Source organism: Chiloscyllium plagiosum, unplaced genomic scaffold (genome assembly GCF_037043375.1).
Source record: "Chiloscyllium plagiosum isolate Xiang-an unplaced genomic scaffold, Cpla_swu_hap1 HiC_scaffold_31, whole genome shotgun sequence".
In the NCBI taxonomy this organism is placed as follows: domain Eukaryota; kingdom Metazoa; phylum Chordata; class Chondrichthyes; order Orectolobiformes; family Hemiscylliidae; genus Chiloscyllium; species Chiloscyllium plagiosum.
This window is the reverse complement of record NW_028270169.1, coordinates 42,132,658-42,150,345: the sequence shown is the minus strand read 5'-3', so window position 1 is coordinate 42,150,345 and position 17,688 is coordinate 42,132,658. Positions and strand designations below refer to the sequence as shown.

Here is a 17,688-nt window from a genome sequence, read left to right as displayed (position 1 = left end):
GAATATAGGAGGTATGGTTAGTAAATTTACAGATGACACCAAAATTGGTGGTGTAGTGGAAAGTAAAGGTGATCTTACCTTGATCAGATGGGCCAATGGGTTGAGTAGTGTTTAATGAAGTTTAATTTAGATAAATGTAAGGTGCTGCACTTTGGCAAGACAAACCAAGGCGGACTTATAAATTTAATGGTAGGGCCCTGGAGAGTGTTCTTGTATGAAGATCTACAGCTGCAGGTGCATAGCTTCTTGAAAGTGGAGTCACAGATAGACAGAGTAGTGAAGCAGGCATTTGGCATGCTTACCTTCATTGGTCAGCGCAATGCGTATAGGAGTTGGAATGTCATGCTGCAGCTGTACAGCATATTCAGGTTTTGATTCATAAGTGACAGGTTAATCATGCCATACTGTGCCAATCATCAAAAGTCAAGCTAACCCTCTCTTTGCAATTCAACAACACTGAATTATCACAGAATCCACCATCACAGACATCAAGGATCACCACTGACCAGAAATTCAACTGGACAAACCATGAGTGTTTGTTAGGCTTCACTCCCTATAGACTTTTCATTATGTGTAATGCAGAAGTCATTATTGCGAAGGAATAAACACTCCCCACTTGCCTGAATAGGTGCAATCCCAGCAGCACAAGATGTTCAACAGCAACATATGACTTCTTGATCCTCCTCCACTACCATATATAATCATTTCATCCATTATTATCACACAGTAGCGGTTATTTGTCAAGCCCCCTGTAATAGCAATTTCCAAACTTCTATCAGCTGGAAAGCAAGGCAACAGACACACAGGAACACCACAAACCACAACTTCACCAGCAAGTCACATATTCCTGGGTTCCACAGATAGCGTTTATTCCTTCAAATTCATTGGACTTCCTTTCTAACTGCACAGGTGTACCGACACCAGGTTGTTATAAGAGGTAGCTCACCACCACCACCACCTCCTCAAATGCATTTAGAAGTAGGCAATAACTGTTAGTTTTATCAGCAATGCCCACAACACACGGACTTAAGTATTCACTGATCATCTTAACTGTATTTGTAATCTGATTAACAAAATTCAAACATTGCTCTTGTAATGTCCTTACCCGGCCCTCGACCTTGGTAGAGCAGGTCTGTGTCACTCCAGACAACTGCTGTCTTGAAGAACAGAACCAATCTAGACATTAAAAAATAAAATAATTATTTAAGCTTTGTTGGTACCATACACCAGATGTGTCACATACCGCATGGTCACTGAACCAAAATTACAATCACGAAGGGACAGATAGGAAACAACCGACTGTAGGCCATTTGGCCCATTGAGTTCGCTGTACCATTCAATGAGATCATGATTGATCTGATAACCCTCAACTGTACTTTCCCACCTTTCACCATAACCCTAGATTCCCATGCTGTTCAAAATTTAGTCTCTCTCAGCCTTGAATATTCTTAAAGATCAGCCTCTCCACTTCCTCGGCAGTAAATAATTCCACAAATTTTGTACTCTCACAAAAGAAATTTCTCCTTACCTCGGTCTTAAACAGGCAATACTTTACTTTGAGATTATGCCTCAGGTTCTCGACTTTCCCACAATCTCTCTGCACCTACCCTATAAATATTTTGAAACTGTATAGTTGTGCACCATGTTGAACAAACCATATCCAAATCATTAAAACATCTAGTAGCTGCACATAGTATATTATAAGCTTTGCAAAAAGCATGTACAGGTACACAATCCTTTATCTGAAAGTTTGAAATTCAAAAAGCTCCGAAATTTGAAGTTTTTCTCGTGAAGATTTTTTTCTGCATATCAAGGTTGTTTGGCATGCGAACAGGTGACCCATCTCCACACCCACTCAAACCACATCACTCAGGTGTGATGTGGCGGTGTGGCTCAGCACTGGCAGGCATCAATTGTGTCTCAGCACTCGTACTAGTCACACGTGGGTTTGCTATTCGGTAACTGTTTTTAAAATTCACTGTGAAAATGTCTTTTATTCCGAAATCTGAAAACCAAAAAATTCCTAAATCTGAAAAACAACTGGCCCAAGGTTTTTGGATAAAGGATTGTGTACCTGTATTTCCTTTCATCCAAAGTTTTTGGACCATGACCTCGCCTGCAATAAGCCCCATTCACCCAGGACTTCTGTGACCTACATGAGCTCTTCACCATGCAATGCCCGCATTTTTAAATACTCAAGCTTCTTTTCAAATCCCACAATAGTCTTTCCCCTCCATGCCTTTGCAATCACTTCCAGCTCCTCAACTCTAGAATATATCTGCATCTCTCTAATTCTGATCTCCTGAGCAACCCAACTTTAGTTGCTGGACTACTGATGACCATGCCTTCAGCCACTATGTCCTAACCTTTTGCATTCCCTCCCTAGACTACGCTGCCTCTCTTCCCTCCTTTAATATGCGTCTTAAAACAACTGTTGCTCAACCGCCTTAGTATCTTACAAGATGTAGTTCAAACTTGTTTGATAACAGTCTTGTGGACTGTCTTGGGATGGTTAGTAACATGAATGGTGCTAAGTAAATACAAATTAATACTCTTTCCTAAAAAGTTGATGAAAACAACTTTTGGCTTGGAGTGTGGAGAGAACCTGGAGGCAGAGAAAGGAGGATGACATAGGAGCATCGAGTAGAAAGGAATCTAGAATAATGTGAGGGAGTATCTAGAAACTATTTTGAGTCTTTATCAAACTGGTCCTTTCCTTTAAATTTTTATAGCACTGATTCACAAATTCAAATCTCAGAAGTTTTCCTGAGTTATTACAGATTTTAGTAAGCTTATACAATAAGTGAATTAGAAACAAGTGAATGCCATTGAGCCTTTCAAGCCTGCCCCACCACTCTAAAGATCATGACTGAGTCTGATTACTCCTTATTCTGGCCTATTGCCAATAACCTTGCACTCCCTTTTATTAATCAAGGATCTATCAACTTCTGCCTTAAAAGTATTCAACATTGGTTCCACTGTTGTTAAGGATATAAAGCACAAAAATGTGTTTATAATTACAGCTTATAATTTTATAATTTGATTTTGTAATTTGTACAATTTAACAATACTTGTAATTACAAGGAAGATTCCATTAAATTGGAAAATAACGAGTATAATTCCTTAATTCAAAAATTGAGGGAAGCAAAGTTGGAAGCCACAAGCCAGTTAACTTAACATTTGTCACAAAAATGACATTATCAGCTATTAATAAAGACATTAGAGCAGATCACTTAGGAAAAGTCAGAGTCAATATCACATTTATACAATTTATTAGTTTTTTGAAGATGTAACATGCTGTGGACAAAAAGGATGTACTGTATTTAGGCTTTGAGAAAGCATTTGATCAGGTGTCATGTCAAAGATTATAGGGGAAAATAAAAGCTCATGGTGCAAGGGTATCATTTGGTATGGACAGAAGACTGGCAAGTTAACAATAAATTGGATAACTTTCTGGTTGGTAAGATGTGGTGTGTCACAAGGTCCGGTGCCGAGGCCTCAATTTACATAAATGCTTAGACGAAAGGATCAAAGATTTGATCGCCAAATTTCTTGGTGACACAAATGTTAAAGTAAGTTATGGAAAGCACATTAGGATACTACAAAGGGTATAGCTAGTGAGTGGCAAAGGTTTGGTAAATACAAGTATCATGTGGGAAAATCTGAAATTTCCATTTTGACAGGAAGAATAAAATAGAAGCATACTATCTAAATGATGAGACATTGCAGAACTCAAATACAGATGATTCTGGGTGTCACAGTGTATGAGTCACAAAAAGGTAAACATGTAGATACAGCAAGTAACTAGGAAAGCTAATATAATGTTATAATTTATTGTCAAGTGAATGAAATATAAAAGTAGGGAGGTTATGCTTCAGTTATTCAGGACATTTGAGAGACCATGTCTGCAGTACTGTGCACAGATTGGCCTCCATATTTAGAGAAAAATGTTAATGCATTGGAAGCAGTTTAAAGAAAATTTATCACTTGAAATGGACACCTTCCTTGTAAAGAAACGTTGGACAGGTTGGTCTTACTGGAGTTTTCAAGAATAAAAGGCAATTTGATTGTAACATTCAAAATTCTTAGGTGTCTTGACAGAGTGAATATGAAAAGGGTGTTCTTTTCATTATGGGAGAATCTATAATTAGGGGTACTTGAAAATAAGGGATGGCCTATTTGAGATAGAGGTAAAGACAAATTCTCTCTCAATGAGGGTCAGTAATCTTTGGAACTCTCTTCCTTGAAAGGCAATGATAGCAGAATTCTTAAGATGTTTATAAAATAGACATTAATAGATTCTGGATAAGCAAGAATGGGGGGGAAAGATTACCAGAGATAGGCAAGAATATGCAGTATCAGATCAGCAATGATCTTATTGAATAATGGAAAAGGCTCAAGGGGCCAATTGGCCTACTTCTGCTCCTACTTTGCATGTTTGTATGAGCACACTAAAAGCTTCAAATAACTCTGGTAACTTTCCCAGATCTGTGTTGATGAGTCAGTGCTGTAAAGAAAATTAAAGAAAAGTTCAAAGAAATGATGAAAAGTTACACTTAACTGTTTTAAACATCCCCTTCGTTATATTCCTTCTTCCAGATACACCAAGCCACCCTCCTTTCACTGCTTCTAGGTTCTTCCCAAATTCTCCATATATCATGATTATTATGTATTTTCCCCACTTCTCTGTCAATTAATTAAGTTCCCCATTACTTAATTCTGGGTTTCAATAAAAAAGCAAAGACATAAACTTTACTAAATAGATAAAAATATATAATGATCAGGAATGCTGTTTCAATACCTTCAGCAATTGAAACACAATTTGATCTCAAAAATCTATGAATCCTTCTGCAATATTTTATAAAGTTTAATAATAAAAACATTTTCAACTAAATTAGCATAAATTTTAGATTTGGCAATATATTGTTACACAGCAAAAAAAAATGCATGCCTTTAGATTCACTGCCAGCAACTCTACAGGAGATCCATTAATACAGATGTATAATATTAAGTGGTAGGCAAAAGTAGGTATTGCAGATGCTGGAGATTAGAGTCAAGATTAGAGTGGTGCTGGAAAAGCACAGCAGGTCAGGCAGCATCTCAGGGGCAGGAAAATCGACGTTTTGGGCAAAAACCCTTCATCAGGAATGAAGCACCTGCTGTGCTTTTTCAGCACCACTCTAATCTTGACTCTAATATTAAGTTGTACCTACCATAGTACAAAGCAATCACTTATTAAAATAAGGAGTTTCCTATTGGTTTCTTCTGACCTTTGGGGGGGAAGCCAGACATGTGCAAGCAGTGAATATCTCAGAATCTCTATAGCAACTAACTTCTAAACAAATGCAGGATTAGCCTTGGCCTAGTTATAACTCTAGATTTCAGCATGACACTTATGAGCAGAACAAAGAGTGGTGTACTTTTGCAGGCATTGTCTTTCAAATGACATATTAAATACTAATGGGAACACATTAGTAATGGACATAAATGCTCCCATTGCACAATTCGAACTGGGCAGCACCCTTGGTATCCTGGTCAAATTCTATGCTTTATCTGACTCCACCCAATTTAGATTATCTATTATTTATCTCTTTGCCAACCGTGGAAGTCTCTTGAATACTTGACTGCCTCTGAAGTATTTTGGATGTGTTCTGAGCCCCTTTAAATGCAAGCCAATTATTTCCTTTTTTCTACGATATGGTTATTTTCCACACATACACCTCACAACCTTTAACAGACAGACCACCTTCCACAGAAACTCCACTTCAGTAGCAAAATAACAGTTAAGTTGGACGCCAAAATGTTTCCGACCTTAATAAGTCAAGTGTTTCCTCACATATACTGCAAACAAAGTCGCAGGAAATTTGCCAGTATAAACAAACAGACCAGGTGATGTATGAAATTGCTGAAAAATAAATCAAGGTGGAGCTCTGACAAAAGCATAGATTCTATACATTGGATTAGAATTGTTGCACAGTAATTCAAGATATCAGAAATACAAGTTATTAGATTAGATTCCCTACACTGTGGAAACAGACTCTTCGACCCAACCAGTCCACACCTACACTCCGAAGAGTAACCCACTTCCCTCTGACTAATGCACCTAACACTACAGGCAATTTAGCCTGGCCAATTCACTTGGCCTGCACATCTTTGGAATGAGGAAAACTTTTTAAAAATTGTCAATTCTTATTTATTGGGGAAATAAACAAACAAAATTTAAGAAATGAAGTTGAGCAGGTAAAAAGATAACCTGTACCTGAACTGCTCCATTGTTCTTGACACCAGTTCAACAAGAAAAGGGAAGCCTGTATAGCTTATCCTTCAATCACATGGGTGGTTCAGCAGGGGAGGACAAAGCTGTTACAAACTGGCAGGACAATTAGAGAGTGATAACTAATAGGAATCTTCTTTTACTCACTTAGGCGGATGAGCAGTGGAGCATTAGCCAGTGGGAATTTCACTTCACACATGATGTTGAATAACTTATTAACACGAGACCAAGAGAGTGAAGGAAAAGGAGAAATTACAGACGGAGAGGCAAAGTAACATACGAGTGTGCAAAAGCTAAAGCTACATACTATCGCCTATGCACATGCACACTTAGAAGAAATAATAATATACTTACTGTCTGGAAGTTCAAGGAGAAACTGTACATACAGATTGTCATATTCAAAACCCTGAGCTGACACTGAAAGATCAAAAGTAAAATCAGCCAAATCAAACACTGAATCTGGCCCAACACTACAAAAATATCTGGTTCCTTCATGGAGCATACCCAAACTTATAAGGCATATAGTGCAAAGTCTACGAGAAAATCCATTTGTGACCACTTTGTTTTAGACTCCCAGTCAAGATTTCCCATTCCTCTAGTATTCAACTATTGCTGAGTATCAGGAACTAGCAGCAATGTTCACCTCCCATCATTTGTGAATACTTACTCTGCAGCTATCCAAGGTTACAGCTAGACTTTCACCATTATCATCTGAAATCCCAGTAAAGCAACATCTTTGGAAAAAAGGTTGCACTTGCACTTATTGTACTGTGATGTTGCAGACAGATGAGTCGTGCAATGTTTAGAAAGCTTGTCTGCAGATACATAAGAACTTTTGTTTTTTATCATTACAGGGACCACAGAGAAAATGGGCTGGGAGGACATGGCTAATGATTCACTTTGACCAAAGGGAAGGAGATCCAAATGGGAAATGAAAAAAATCAGTCTGCATTATCTGTTTATTTAAAGATTTACTAATGCATCATAGGATACATTGGCATTACTGCCATTTTAGAGCTAATAAAAGTCCCACATTATAAAATAAAATTTGAGATTATAGATTTTAGTTGTTATGAACCACCACATATCAACTGACTGTGACAGCATGCTGTTGGGCACTATGCTGAATCCCTAGGGGACTACAAGGATTTACTGATGATTCCCACTTCACATCTGGGCAGTAATGGTCAAATCACCCTATAGAGAGGACAGTTATCCTGTCAAAGTATTTAACAACTGTGTGATGATGGATGATCCAATTCAAATTAAAATTATTTTAATTAGTCCCATCGCACACTCAACAAACCATGTGCAGCATTCTAAGCTAGGAATACAAAATCCAACTAGTACAATTGCCCTTAGACACTGCACAATGAATTTTGCAGACTATTTAGCTCGTGTGTACAAGTTGAATATTTATCAGCAACAGAACTGATATACTGATATCAATATACTGATCAGCAACAGAAATCCTGACTGGCTTTTCTCCTCCAATGTCAGACATACTGATGTTTTCCAGTACACCTCACCATTGCTCTGGTCATGACCAGCTATTGATCAGTGCTGAGGCTCTAAATAGAAATAAACGGCTGCAATTGAATCTTGATCTGATGGAGAACTGAGTCTTATCTGGCAAATGACATTTACTTCAGACAAAGGTAGTGGTATGCATGTAGACAAGATGCCAAATATATTTATATCTACAACATAAAAGGACTAAAGGTTGGTTGAGAATGCAAGAGATCTTTGTATAATTGCACATAATTTTAAGATTCATTATCATACTATAAAAATATATCCAAAGAAAATGTAGCACTAGGTTGCATTGCCAAAGTGAATCAGTATTACATACAGATTTTTGTTGACAAAAGAATTATATGAGGACAAAGCTCTGATATCTTTATATGATGAATGATACTGGAGGCAATGGAAAAATCAGCAATAAGGCTTTGCAGTTTGTTTGGACAAGAGATTCCCACATCAGGGTGATGTTCAGAAACTGGAACAAAAATAGAAACAGGTGGAGAAACTCAGCAATTCTGGCAGCATTTATGGAGAGAAAGCAGAGTAAACGTTTCAGGTCCAGTGACCCTTCTTCAGAACACAATGAAAACAGGTGACTGTTTAAAACTATAAAGGCCTAGAAGACTGGGATCATGCAATCAAATTTTGAAAGAGTAAGTCAAGAGCTTTTTCTTTCCTTTCCATTTGAATCCAAAATTGTCTCAAAGGTAGGAGATAGACGGTGGTAATGCAAGATTGTTTTTCAGACTAGAAGCCTGTGACCAGCCATGTGCTGCAAGAATCTATATTGAGTCTACTGCTTTGTCATTTATACAAAGGATTTGGATGTGCACATGGGAACAACGATTAATAAGTTTGCAGATGACACCAAAGTTGGTGGGGTAGCAGACAAGTAAATGATTATCTCAGAATACATTGGGACCTTGATCAGATGAGTGATGAGTGGCAGATGGAGTTTAATTTAGATAAATGTGATGTGTTACATTTTGGTAAGACAAATCAGGGCAGGACTTAAACACTTAACAGTACAGTGCTGGGAGTGTTGCAGAACAAAGAGACCCTGGGTGCAACTTCGTAGTTCCATGAAGATGGAGTCGCAGGTAGATAGGGTAGTGAAGGTGGTTTTCAGTATGCTGCTTTTATTGGTCAGTGCATTCAGTATAGGAATTGGGGCTGTACAGAACATTGGTGAAGCCATTTTTGAAATACTGTGTGCAATTCTGGTCTCTCTGCTACAGGAAACATGTTGTTAAATATGATAGGATTCAGAAAAGATTTACAAGGATGTTGCCGAGGTTGGAGGTTTTGAGTTATAGGGAGAGGCTGAATGGGCTAGGGCTATTTTCCCTGGAGCAGAGGCTGTGGGGTGACATTATAGAGGTTTATAAAATCATGAGGGGTAAATAGACAAGATCTTTTTCCCCAGTGTACGAAAGTCCAAAACTAGAAGGCGCATATTTAAGGTGAGAAGGGAAATATTTAAAAGGGATTTAAGGAGCAACGTTTTCAGAGTGGTGCATGTACGGAATGAGCTGCCTGAGGAAGTGGTGGAGGCAGGTACAATTACAACATTCAAAAGGCATCTGAATGGGTACATAAATAGGAAGGGCTTAGAAGGATATGGCCAAATACTAGCAAATGGGACTAGTTTCATTTAGGATAGCTGGTCGGCATGAACAGGTTGGACCAAGAGGACTGTTTCCATGCTGTACAACTCTGAGGACAGTACACCAATAAAACTAGTTCATGTTCATGAGTGGGCACAGATCCATTGATCTTAAAAAGAGATCTGGACTAAATCTTGATCAGGGTGGAAATCACAGAATATAAAAAGTAAAACAATTGATTCAAACAGATAATGAATTCAGACAATGGATGTTCATCTAGACTAGTAGTGATTACCTTAGATAGTCCAAGACAATTTTTCAGATTTGATTCTCCCTCGGTTATTACATGATCGCTGGCAATGTTGCAAATAGCAATGTTTGGGGAATTGTGGCCGTATAGGGCAGACATGATAGACCAGCAAATCTTCTCCTGCTGTTCATCTTTCATATGTTTATTCACTGTGGGTCAGCCCAGAAACTTATTGATTAGCATTGCTTAGTACTGCCACCAGGGGATGTATTTAAATAGTGCCAACATGATCCATTATTTCTTGTGAAGGTTTATGCGATATAGTCTTTGCTCGTAAGAACGTCTAGGTTTTTAAAAGCAATGCCATAACAAACTTACCAATTTCTCCATTCACAAACAACTGAAGAGTACCAATGGGAGGCTGCAAGAATTAGAATGGAATGAATTTCAAAACTGAAGTCAATCACAATTCAAACACCTTCATTACACACATCAACCATCTGTTCACCAATCCATTTCAATTTGACCAAAAAGAAATCATAGACTGTGAGAAAAGAAGTGTGGTGTTCGAATTTGACACATCATAGTCAATCAAGATGTCAGTCTGTGGTTATAATATCTAGGTTTCTTATTGAATCGCAGGTGAAGAGAGAAAGTGATGAACAAATAGAGATATCTCTGGATGTAGGTTTGCTCGCTGAGCTAGAAGGTTCATTTTCAGACGTTTCTTCACCATACTAGGTAACATCATCAGATGAAACACTGGTCGTATGGCCCGCTTTCTATTTATTTGTTTAGGTTTCCTTGGGTTAGTGATGTCATTCCCTGTGGTGATTTCCTGTTCTTTTTCTCAGGGGGTGGTAAAGAGATATCTCTTCATGGGAATGCAAAGAAATAAGGACCTAAGAAGTCATCATTGATGAAGAATGATCTGATTCAACTGTTTAAAATGACAAAAAGTACTTGATAGGGTACAGAATATTTTCTCTAAAAAGTGGAAATCAAGTATATGGTTTTAAAGTCAGGCTATTCATGGAGTATAATAAGACCATTTGAGAGAGGTGTGCATTCACAAAAACCTAGAACTATAATATAATATGGAGCTATCATATAAATAGCTAAGATGTAATAAATTTGGAGGAGGTGCAAGAGGCTTAATGGCCTATTCTGTTCATAGGAAGAGTAGCAGTAGCTAGGGTTTTTTTTTTTACTATCAACCAGTTAACTTTATAAGGTATCTGTAAAGTCAAAAGGACAAGACACAACTTTAAGCAAGAGAACAAAATTGTTCTTGGAGGTAAGGAGATAAAAGATTACTAACAAAACATTGGAGAAACATCCGCGGAGAAAGATTTAACATTGAGTACAATATGCCTTCTTCAGAATATTCTCTCTCCACAGATATTGCCAAACGACTGAGTTTCTCAAGCATTCTCTGTCTTTATTTCAAATTCCAGCATCCACAGTAGTTTGCTTTTCTTTCAGTCAAAGATTATCAGGCTTAGGCAGGAACATGGAGCTGAGGTTACAATCAGACCAGCCATGAGTTTATTAATTGGCAGTGCACAGTCTGTTGCCACTCCTTACTCTTGCATTCATAGGGCTGTTCACATATTTCAAACTGTGTCCTACAACTCCTGAGTGAAATTAGAATTTCTATATTCTATTTCAAGTACTTTTTCCATTCTTCTCCAGGCTAGGACTCTCTTAACAAGTTATCTCTGTGTCATCTACTTCAACAGGCAGGGAAACAACCTATTAACCAATGGAGGACAACATACCATCTGCTTTCCTAATTATTTGCTGGACCTGAATGCTAGCCTATAAATATAGAAAAAAACATAGGAACTGGAAGCAGGACTCTGTCTTTCGGTCCCTTGAGCCTGCTCCACCATTCAGTACGATCATGACTGATCCTCGACCTCAAAGCCATAATCCTACTTTTCCCCATACCCCTTGATGTATCAAATTCTTTTTTGAATATAATGACTCATGAACAAAGATACCCATGTATCTTTGGGGACATCAACACAGCCTAATCTCTCTCTACCGATCCTTGAACTTTTAGTTTTTGTCTACCAAAAGTGTATAACTTAACACTTATTGACACCATATTCTATGCAACATGCTCTTGCCTATTCACATCGAATGTCAAATTTCCTCGAAGCCTCCTTGTATCATGATCATCATTAGACTCCTAATTCCAGATATTTATTCCAGAATTCAAATTCCACTACCTGTCATGTCAGGACTTGAACCAAGGTGCTCCAGGACCTTGGCAGGTTGATGGATTAATAGTCTCAAGATAATACCACTAGTCCATCGCCGTCCATTTTTATAGAATCCCTACAGTGTGCAACAGGCCAATTTGCCAAACAAGTTCATACCAACCATTCAAAGAGTATCTCACTCAGAGGCATTCCCCTACATTACCCCTGACAAATGCACCTAACCTACACATCTATGGGCAATTTAGCATGGCCAATCCACCTGACCTGCACACCTTTGGAGTGTGGGAGGAAACCAGAGCACCTAGAGGAATCCCACGCAGACAAGGGGAGAATGTGCAAACTCCACACAGACCATCGCCAGAGGCTGGAATTGAACCCAGGTCCCTGGCGCTGCAAGGCAGCAGTGCTAACCACTGAGCCACCGTGTCACCCCGTATCCTCCTTAAAATTCACATTCCCTCCCAGATTTATGTCGTAATCAAATTTGGAAATATTACATTTAATTATTACATCCCCAAATCACTGGGAACTGTTGTGGGTCAAGCACTCATCCTGTGGTTCACCAGTAGTAACACTCTGCCATAATTTATTCCTCGGAAACAAGGTAATACTTCATTAAATACTATCCTTAGCATTTCCATACTCCCTTACATATCTACAGTTTCCTTTGTACAGATTTTTGACTTTAGTTTCAGAACCAATTACATATCATTTTCAAACGTAAAATAAAACTGTCATATTATAGTCATTATTTCCTCATTGTTATTAATTAGCCCTTTCTTATTAAACATTATTAAATCTAAAATATTTAAATCTTTAGTTGATTCCTTAATGTATTGCTCCAGAAACCCATCTTGTACACATTTCAGGAATTGATCTTTCACTACATTAATACTGATTAAATAAACCTGTTGGACTATAACCTGGTGTCATGTGACTTTTAATTGCATTATGGCTGATAATTTTACTCAGTCATTATAAAAATTAAAATCACCTATTATTACTGGTCCATGCACTGAGATGAATACAATAATAGCATCTTGGTATCAGACAGAAACTCAGGCTCGAGAGCCAAAATAGCTGAACCCTTTTCCCAAATACCACCCAAGCTATTGGCAAAGTGATCTATGAACAGTAGTTATGTTACCTGCAAGTGAGACAGCAGCAGTATAGCCCATTTGATATCAAAAAATGGCAATTGCTCTCTGGAAATACTAGTCAGCATAACTAACATTTTAACTTTTGCCTCAATGAAATTACGTTCACTACTAATGCAATGGTCAGCTTCATGCTAATTCTGGTTGAAGTGTGTATAACTCTATGCGGACTTGCTTATATTGGAAATCTACCAATCTTGCGACCAACGCATCGTATCTAAATACATGTAAAATTATTGCATCTTCTTGAAAATTAAAGCTAAAAGGGGAAAACAAAAACTTACTATTTCAAATTCTTCTCCAACCAAAGTATGAAGGTAATCCTTGTGTCTGTTGTACAGCTGTCAACAAAAAGGGTAAGATCTGAATTGTCAAGACTTGAAATTGAATAAAAGGCAATACAAATTAGATATACAGTTAAAGATGAGAATCTGCATATTTATCATTGCTTAATCATCAAAGCAATTTTTTTAGTGTATATTAAACTAGACTTTATACTCAGTCAAGTTTATTTTGTTTGTTGTACACAGGCTGAGGGTGGAGCATGAGGAAGAATTTTAATAGTACTGATTATCAAACATCACAAGGGCTGGAACAAGGAAACTGGTAAATTTGAGATTTAGATAGATCAGGTAATGCTCAGCTTGATTTTAAAAGATTACAGAAGAAACAGAGGATTGAACGAGTGAAGAGTATTCAGGTCTGGATCAAGTGATATGGAGTAAACCCTTAATTGACCCTTGATCTTCACATATTCAAGGAACTATTCGTAGGAGTCTTCTCAGATAAATCTCTAAAATCTCTAAATATAGAGATGAGAAAGAAAAGACACAACAGAAAAGTCGGAGAACAAGTTAGAATTTTCTTCTAATCTTTTTCGGAACACAGCATCCTTCTTAGGCACACAAATAGTTTGGAACAACTTGGAATTTACACTGAGCCATTGGAAATCAATGTGCTTGACAAGAACAAAAAGCAGAAAACTTCATGGAAGTAACGTTAAACAAAAAAGCAGGTTGTCTATTGAAACTATGTCTTCAATTAGGGAAAAACCGTAAACAGATGTGAAAGACAGAATTTAGGCTTGGAGAAACAAATAAGAAACGACTTGTTAGAAGTGATAGGATTAGAATAAGTGAGAACCTGAGAAAGATCAGTAGATACTGAGACAGAGACAATCACTTCAGTACAGAATGCTTACTTAGCTCAGTCTGACATATAGAGTCATAGAGATGTAGAGCCCGGAAACAGCCCCTTCGGTCCAACACATCCATGCTGACCAGATATCCCAACCCAATCTAGTCCCACCTGCCAGCAACCGGCCCATATCCCTCCAAACCCTTCCTATTCATATACCCATCCAAATGCATTTTAAATGTTGCAATTATACCAGCCTCCACCACTTTCTCTGGCAGTTCATTCCATACACGGACCACCCTCTGCGTGAAAAGTTGCCTCTTAGGTCTCTTTTATATCTTTCCCCTCTCACCTTAAACCTATGCCCTCTAGTTCTGGATTCCCGCACCCCAAGGAAAAGACTTTGTCTATTTATGCTATCCATGCCACTCATAATTTTGTAAACCTCTATAAGGTCACCCCTCAGCCTTTGATACGCCAGAGAAAACAGCCCTAATCTATTCAACTTCTCCCTATAGCTCAAAGCCCCCAAACCTGCCAACAATCCTTGTAAATCTTTTCTGAACCCTTTCAAGTTTCACAACATCTTTCCGATAGGAAGGAGACCAGAATTGCACGCAATATTCCAACAATGGCCTAACCAATGTCCTGTACAGCTGCAACATGACCTCCCAAATCCTGTACTCAATACTCTGACCGATAAAGAAAAGCATACCAAATGCCTTCTTCACTATCCTATCTAGCTGCTACTCCACTTTCAAGGAGCTATGAACCTACACTCCAAGGTGTCTTTGTTCAACAACACTCTCTAGGACCTTACCATTAAGTGTATAAGTCCTGCTAAGATTTGCTTTACCAAATTGCAACACCTCGCACTTATCTGAATTAAACATATGCTGGAAAAGGTGCTATTTATTTTGCTCCTATGAGGACTCTGCAGGAGCAAAGCAAAATGTTGCTGGTTAGGGAATACCACATAGGAGCAGAAGATATAGCACCTCTAATCAGGATATTTCAAAAACAGAACACACAGCACCTCCTTGCAATTCCATTTTACACAGCAGCCAGTTGAATTTATAGTAGGTTGTTTCTTCACTATCCATAGATAATGGCTTGATGTCTGTTTTGTACAGTGCTCTCTTAGCTAAATTCATGGTACTGTGACACTGTAAAAAGTGCAACACACTTTCTGTTGATGTATTCTTTGTATTAATCTTGTAACTGTCTAGCTATACATTTAATGGCCTTCAGAGACACTAACTGAGAATGACCATAAGGGATAAGAGTAGGCCATTCAGACACTCCAGCTTGCTCTGCCATTCAATAAGATCATGGCTTATCCAATATTCCTAATACCGGTTTTCCTCATCTTTCCCCTTAACCTTTAATTGTCTTAAAGATCGAAATCTGTCTGTCCCAGTCTTAAATGTACACAAGGACTCTACCCCCACAGCTCTGTGTGGCAAGGAGTTCCAAAAGCACTCAACCCTCAGAGAAGAAATTCCTCCTCAACTCAGACTTAAATTGGCACCCCTTTATCCTGAGCCCTCTGCTTATCTCCCATAAGTGGAAGCGTTCCCTTCACATTTAGCCTGTCAAGCCCCAACATATTATATGTTTCAATGAGAGCACCTCTCACTTGTCTAAATTCCAAGGAGCAGCGTCCCAACCAGTTTAAGTTTTGCTCCCAAGACAATCGTCCATGCTGGTGATCATCTTGGTGCACCCTCTCTGAAATGCCTTCAATGAAATACTATCTTTCCTTAAATAAGTGGATAAAAACTGCTCACAATACTCCAGAAATTAGGTACATCTTCCAACAGATATTAGTGGATAGGCTCAAAATTGAAGAAGGATCACATGTGTATGGTACAAATGGGTGGTTGTGTCATTCTGTCACACCTTATTTTGCCTTAGTGCATAGAGAGAGAGAGACATGAGAAAATAAGTATTAATAATTTCTTACTGGGCTTTTAAGCACAAGTTAACCTTTGTTCTGAGATGGAGGAGTATCAGTTCTAATCAACATAATTCAACAGCTACATGCAGCCCCGGTTAGCCTGAAGAAAATGAGCATCACCTCACTTAAAAAAGCAACCTTTTCTTACATCTTTGAAGAGATTTTTCTCTCTTTCCTGATCTTCCTTCTGGACTGTGACGGATACGTTGTTAATTGTGTACAGCCATAGATCCTTCTTCTCTCCTTCAGTCTCAATTCTATTCATAGCCAAAATGGAGAATGTCAGAAATAAGAACAATTTGGAGATGCCAGTGTTGGACTGGGGTTACAAAATTAAAAATCACACAACACCAGGTTATAGTCCAACAGGTTTATTTAGAAGCACCAACAGGTTATAGTCCAATAGGTTTATTTAGAAGCACCAAGCTATAACCTGGTGTGATTTTTAACAGAAATAAGAACCAAAGGTTCAAAAAGGAAATTATGTCACAGGTCTATTTGATAAACAAGCAGACTCAATTTTGGAGGAGAAAATCTAACAAAAATTATAAGGCTTCAGAAACTAAAAAAATGCCAGCAGCTCACATTTGAACAATCAGCAGCTGAATGAGAAAGATTAATGTTTCAGATAGAATTTATAATAAAGGCAATGGTTAGGTTCCCTTTACAGAAAAGATGAATGAATGAGGACTTGCACTTGTATAGCACCTTTCACAATTAAATGTTTTACACTCTATTAAAGGTTTTTTTTAAAGAGATGACATTGATATAATGCAGGAAATGGTGAAATCAATTTGCAACAGCAGGATCCCATTAATAGCAATGTGAAAATGGCCAGACACTCTGATATTGATTGAATGATAAACACTGCTCAGGACACCAGAGACAATTCTTTCATCTCTCTGAAACAGAACCATGGAATCCTTTGTGCTCTATAAGAGGACCCTGATGGGAACTCTTTGTACTGCATTGGAATATTGGTTTAGATTGCTGTCCTGTGTCACTGAAATCGGACCTGAACCGACAGCCTCTGATGCAAAAGCAGAACTATTACCAACTGAGCCACAATTGAGATATATTGTAAATAGCAGATGATAGTTAATAGCAAAGGTGTCAGCATAAATGTAGTTTAAATTCCATTTTCCATTGGAGGAATCTCACAGCATTGATATAAACAAATTGTGGTGGGCTGATTCAGGATTTATCAAATATTGGGAATGGCCAAATGCAACTGAATATCTTAACCTTCAAGGCACAGGTTCACAGCTAAGACACCCTTGTTACAAAAGGTGACATACCAGGCACTGTGCCCACTTCTGATTTCGTTTTTTCTTTTCCATTTCCCATGTAATTTAACCCCATTCCAATATTTCAGACCCATTGCTTCAGGTGCCTGCTAAACTAATTCATCTCTGGACTCCTCACCTCCACCTTTTGCCTGCCATTCCCTTCAAATTAGTCCTGTAAAAGAAGCATCTTCCTTAACCTAATTGTTAATCAAAAGTGGCACAGTCTCCATCCAAATGTTAACCAGTTACTTTTAAACAC

At 38.1% G+C, this 17,688-nt stretch overlaps 1 protein-coding gene across 3 annotated transcripts in view; it reads right to left on the bottom strand.

The window, feature by feature from the left end:
- The window catches only part of mks1 (MKS transition zone complex subunit 1), a 64,784-nt gene that overhangs the window by 26,324 nt on the left and 20,772 nt on the right, over positions 1–17,688 (bottom strand). For all 3 annotated transcript variants that reach the window (XM_043718702.2, XM_087977483.1, XM_087977482.1), the window contains exons 8-12: positions 16,289–16,397; positions 13,328–13,384; positions 10,034–10,076; positions 6,629–6,691; positions 1,106–1,176 (exon numbers count right to left, since the gene is read on the bottom strand). In XM_043718702.2, the coding sequence (XP_043574637.2) occupies positions 1,106–1,176; positions 6,629–6,691; positions 10,034–10,076; positions 13,328–13,384; positions 16,289–16,397 (343 nt within the window). The remainder of the gene's footprint in view (positions 1–1,105; positions 1,177–6,628; positions 6,692–10,033; positions 10,077–13,327; positions 13,385–16,288; positions 16,398–17,688) is intronic.